The sequence below is a fragment of the Penaeus monodon genome, chromosome 3 (genome assembly GCF_015228065.2).
Source record: "Penaeus monodon isolate SGIC_2016 chromosome 3, NSTDA_Pmon_1, whole genome shotgun sequence".
Lineage (NCBI taxonomy): Eukaryota > Metazoa > Arthropoda > Malacostraca > Decapoda > Penaeidae > Penaeus > Penaeus monodon.
This window is the reverse complement of record NC_051388.1, coordinates 9,850,228-9,855,227: the sequence shown is the minus strand read 5'-3', so window position 1 is coordinate 9,855,227 and position 5,000 is coordinate 9,850,228. Positions and strand designations below refer to the sequence as shown.

Here is a 5,000-nt window from a genome sequence, read left to right as displayed (position 1 = left end):
CTAGGGGATGGTCAGAAATTGCAAGGTCTTTTTGCTTCTTATGGTATTGGTTGATTGTGGGTGTGAGGGAGGGAGGGGGAGAAGGAGGGAGAGAAGGAGGGAGGGAGGGAGAGAAGAAAGGGAGAAAGGAGAGGAGGGGAAAAAGGAGAGAAGGAGGGAAGAAAGGAGAGAAGGAGGAAGGGAGGGAGGGAATGAAGGAGGGAGGGGAGGAAAGAGTAAAGGAAGGAAGGAAGGAGGGAGGGAGGGACGATAAGAGAGAGAGAGAGAGAGAGAGAGGGGGGGGGGGTTATGTTCGGGTACAAGCACATATACTAGTAAATCTAATCTGTACGTGCACGGTGTTGCTGCATCCTTTACACGCCCTGATCTCCCGGAACCGTCGCGCAGTGCGTGCCAATGAATTTATCATCGTGAACTATGATAAGAAAGTAACTAGTTATTTTTATTAATGATTTTAAATCAACAACTTTAACAATATTTACAGGTTTTTATAGAAAAAGATACTTCCTGGGATTTAGAAAGAGCTCAATCGAACACAGACTAATTATGAGACCCACTGCGAGTACTGAAAGAGAAATGATATAGTTTCCCCGCCCCTTTCTCTTTGATTTCACAGAAAATGGACCAGGAATGACCTATCAAGTGTCCCTCCAGCAGCGAAAGTCCTTGTGGAATAAGTATAAAAAAGAGTCACATGTGTTGTAATTAAAGAAAAAGGTTTCACGTGGTGGTGGCTGTTGAGCAAAGAGAAGCAAAGCTGCACAAGAAGCACACAGAGAGAAAGAGAATATAATCCCAGGAAAAGGAATAGTTTCCCCACACCAACCCTTCAACCGACAGAAAACGTAGACATTCAGACCCGTTTTCTTTGACGACGGAGAGCGAGATTCACGGTTTTCCATAAATAAAAAAAAAAAAGTATCAAAAATTAAAAAAAAAAAAAAAAAAAGATAACGGCCCTCACTTCAAGGACTTAAAGAGTGAGCGTCAAATGGTAAGTGGAGAAGCAGTGAAGGCGCCTTTGAGCGGAGATAGAGAGCGTTTTGGGCGGGAAATGCTACTTATCCAAGTGCCAATGGGCGGGAGAGGCCGACGGGTGGCCTTCCACAATCCACAGGTAAAGATGTGTGCTTTCATTAGGGACTCTTGGCTGTGCTGTGTTGTTTTGTGTGGAGTCATTCATGTATTAATTTCCTGTTATATTTGTGATTGATTTTTGTTATTATTATTTTTGTTATTATTATTATTATTATTATTATCATCATCATTGTTGTTGTTGTTATTATTATTATTATTATTATTATTATTATTGTTATTATTATTATTATTATTATTATTATTATTATTATATTTTTTATCATTTTTACTATTATCAGATAAAAATTAATTTCTTTTTTTCACTTATACACAGCTGTGTATTCACTTTCTTGACTCTATTCCTCATTATTCGTCACTCCATTTACTCATTTACTCTTTTACTTGTGTTTATTAATCCTTCATCTTTTTTCCTTCAGTGTTTTTTTCTCTTTCCTTTTTTTTTATCTTCTTTTATTGTTTATTGTATTATTTCTTGTATTATCATCGTTTTCCATTATCTTTGATGTATATAAATCTGTTGCATTTAATTATTATCGACATGAGCTTTATAAAATCCAAATAGATTTTCACACATTTATTTATATGTACAATTAGTGTATTATTTGACTGACAGGGATAAATGCAGGTTAGGGAGGTATAAATCCACATGCAGATTTACAGGTAGACTTTTAGACCGACGGTTTTGAGACGTAAATAGATAGATAGATGCATAGAAAATTCGGTAGATAGATGGAAAGAACAGACAGAAACACTCGATACAGAGTTATGTAGAAGGACATAGAAAATTGTAGATAAATAGAATGGCAGGTAAAAAAAAAGTCGATAGATGGATAGAAAGACAGTCAGGAAAACTCGATAGATAGACAGAAAGACAAGCAGAAAACTTCAGTCGATAGATAGCAAACCTCGATAGGTAAATAAAATTACATAAAAACTCGATATATAGGAAGACAGAAAAACACAAAGACAGACAGACAGAAAAACTCGATAGATAAATAGAAAAAAACAGACAGAGAAACTCGATAAATAGATAGAAAAAGAGAGAACAAATTTACCTACATTGATAAAAAGACAGAAAAACTCGATAGATAGATAGATCGATGAGAAAGACAGACAGATACTTGCGGGTGTGATAACTGTATTCGTGTGAACCACTGAAGGGAAAACAGTGAATAGATATTCTTATAAACTGACTAAGCATAATTTAGTATCAGCTGACCTGGTTTTAGATTTAGAACTTTGTCTTAACCGTTGAAATGTGGGTTTTCTCTCCCGTAGAATATTATCAAAATGCAGTGATAATACTGTTCATGAAGGTAATATATTCATTGTTAATGTTTTTATTATTATTGTTATTATTATTTCATTATTACTGTTGTTATTATTGTTATCACTATCATCATCACCACCACCACCACCATCATCTTCATCGTCGTCATCATCACATCATCATCATCATCATCATCATCATATTATTATTATTATTATTACTATTATTATTATCATTATTATTATTATAACTATCATCATTGTATTCATCATCATCATCATCGTCTTCGTCGTCATCATAATTGCGATTATTACCCATAATCATTGGTACCATTATCTTAAGCATCCCTGCCGTTAATTTGCTACAATTGTGTAATTATCATGGTTATTGTAATTGTGACGTAAAGAATTTGTGCGAATTTATAAGTAATTCCACATTGTTACGTTTTTTTTTTCTTTTCTTTCTTTTTCGTTTCTTTTCTTTTCTATTTTTACGACTAACTGGTTTGAGATTGTATAATGCGTTTACATGTTAGTGCACCGACGGTAATTGGTGAATTTTGGTAAGACAAAAGTGGTAGGTGTTGATAAAATGCACTGTATATAAATATATATATATATATATATATATATATATATATATATATATATATATATATATATATATATATATATATATATATATTTACATGTGGATTTAAAAAAGAAAAAGAAAAAAGAAAGAAAAAAATATTTCTTTCTTTCTTTCTTTCTTTCTTTGTGATGTTCGGAAATGCTTTATTTATTGTACGTTTTATAAAACTTATTATCACGAGGGAAGATGACCTCCTTTGTTCTGCTTTTCCTGCTTCTCTCCCTGTTCCTGTTCCTCTTTCTTTTCTTCTCCTTTTTATTCTCTCTCTCTCTCTTTTCTTATCGTCTGTTTGCTTTTCATCCTCTCCTTCCCCCCCTCCCCTTCACCCCTTCTTTTAGCCCTCTTCCCTTTCCTTTTCTTCATTATCTTTCTCTTTTACTTCGTCATTTTCCTAATGTTCCTCCGCCTGTCTCTCCCTTTCTCCACACTTCCCTCGTTCACATCCTCCACCTCTTCTTTTTTTTTTTTCTTCTTCCCATCTTCTATCTTTACCGATCCCCCCTCCCCCCCTGCCACATCCTCCCCCCTTTGCCCCCCCCCCCCCTATCCTCATACTCTTCGATCTCCTCCGCTTTCATTCCACAATCTCCTCCCTTCATCAGTTTTCTCCCTCATCAATTTTCGCCTTCCACCATCTCCTCATCTATCTCTGCCTTGTCCTCCTCTTTCTCCACCCAGTCTTCATCTCCTGTAATTTCTCCATCACTTCCTCCCCCACCTCTCCCCCATTCCTCCTCTCCTGCAATTCCTCCATCACTTCCTCCCCCACCTCCCCCTCCAATATCTTCCTCATCCACCACCACCTTCACCTCCTCCTCCTCCGTCCCCTCCTCTTCCAATTTACGTCCCCAATTCGCCCTCTCCCCCAATCTCTATCCCTTATCCCCTCTCCTCCTCTCCTTCCCATCTCCCCTTCTATTCTCCACCTCCTGCATCTCCTCCCCAACTCCTCTCCTTCCCTACCTCTTTCTCCTCTTCTCCCCTATCCTCCCCCGTCCCCACTGTTTATCTCCCATGCCCCCCCCCTACTGTTATTCATTCTCCTCCCTTCTCCTCCTATCCCTTCCATCCCTCCCACCCCTCCTTTCTTCCCTCCCTCCCTCCCTCCCTCACCCTCCCTCCATCCTTCTTCCCCTTCCCTACCGTTCTCCTCTCCTCCCCCTCCCTCCTCTCCCTCCCCTCCCCTTGCCGTTGCACTCACCCTTACCTCCTCTTCTCTCCCCTCCCCTCCCTCCCTCCCTCCCTCCCTCCCTCCCTTTCTCCCTCCTCCCCCTTCCCTCCTACCTCCCTACTTTTCCCTCTCCCTCCCTCCCTCCCTCCCACCCACCCCTCCACCCTCCCCTCGCCGTTGCACTCACCCTTACCTTCTCTTCTCTCCCTCCATCGCCCACAGGCCGGCGAAGGGCGCGGGGGCCAGCAGCATCATCAGCATCATCAGCATCAGCAGGCGGACCCGGCGGCGATGAAGAAGGAGAGAAGCTTCGTCAGGCACTCTCACCACCAGCAGTACCAGCACTCCAACGCCAACAACAATAATAACAACAATAACAACAACAACAGCCACCACCACCACCACCACCAGAATGTGAGTTTGCGGATGGCGATGCGAGTCCTTTTGGTTTCTTTCGTTACGTAGTTTTGGTGCGTGTGTATGTAATGTGTGTGTGTTTATATATATATATATATATATATATATATATATATATATATATATATATATATATATACTTATATACATACATACACACACGCACACACACAACGTCATATATACATACACACCTTTATTATAAGAAACAAATTTAGTACTTGTTCAGTGTAAAGTCAAAAGAAAAAAAAACATAACCGCATATGTGAATAAGGTCATTTGACTACTGATACGGAATTGATAATCTGCCATAAACGACCAAGAACCACCCAAGTTATCATTACAAGGATAATGAAGGGGGAGGGGGAGGGGGACAGACGCCATAACACGGACAAATGAAGCGAGAATTGC

At 39.5% G+C, this 5,000-nt stretch overlaps 1 protein-coding gene across 7 annotated transcripts in view; it reads left to right on the top strand.

Annotated features, from left to right (window-relative positions):
* LOC119591750 (CBP80/20-dependent translation initiation factor-like) overlaps positions 1-5,000 on the top strand; it is a 96,669-nt gene that overhangs the window by 49,709 nt on the left and 41,960 nt on the right. For 4 of the 7 annotated variants that reach the window (XM_037940538.1, XM_037940513.1, XM_037940507.1 and 1 more), the window contains one exon: positions 4,395-4,586. In XM_037940538.1, coding sequence (XP_037796466.1) covers positions 4,395-4,586 — 192 coding nt within the window. Of the gene's footprint in view, positions 1-484; positions 1,118-4,394; positions 4,587-5,000 lie in introns of all 7 variants that reach the window. The other 3 variants (XM_037940524.1, XM_037940500.1, XM_037940531.1) reach the window with 2 other exon arrangements.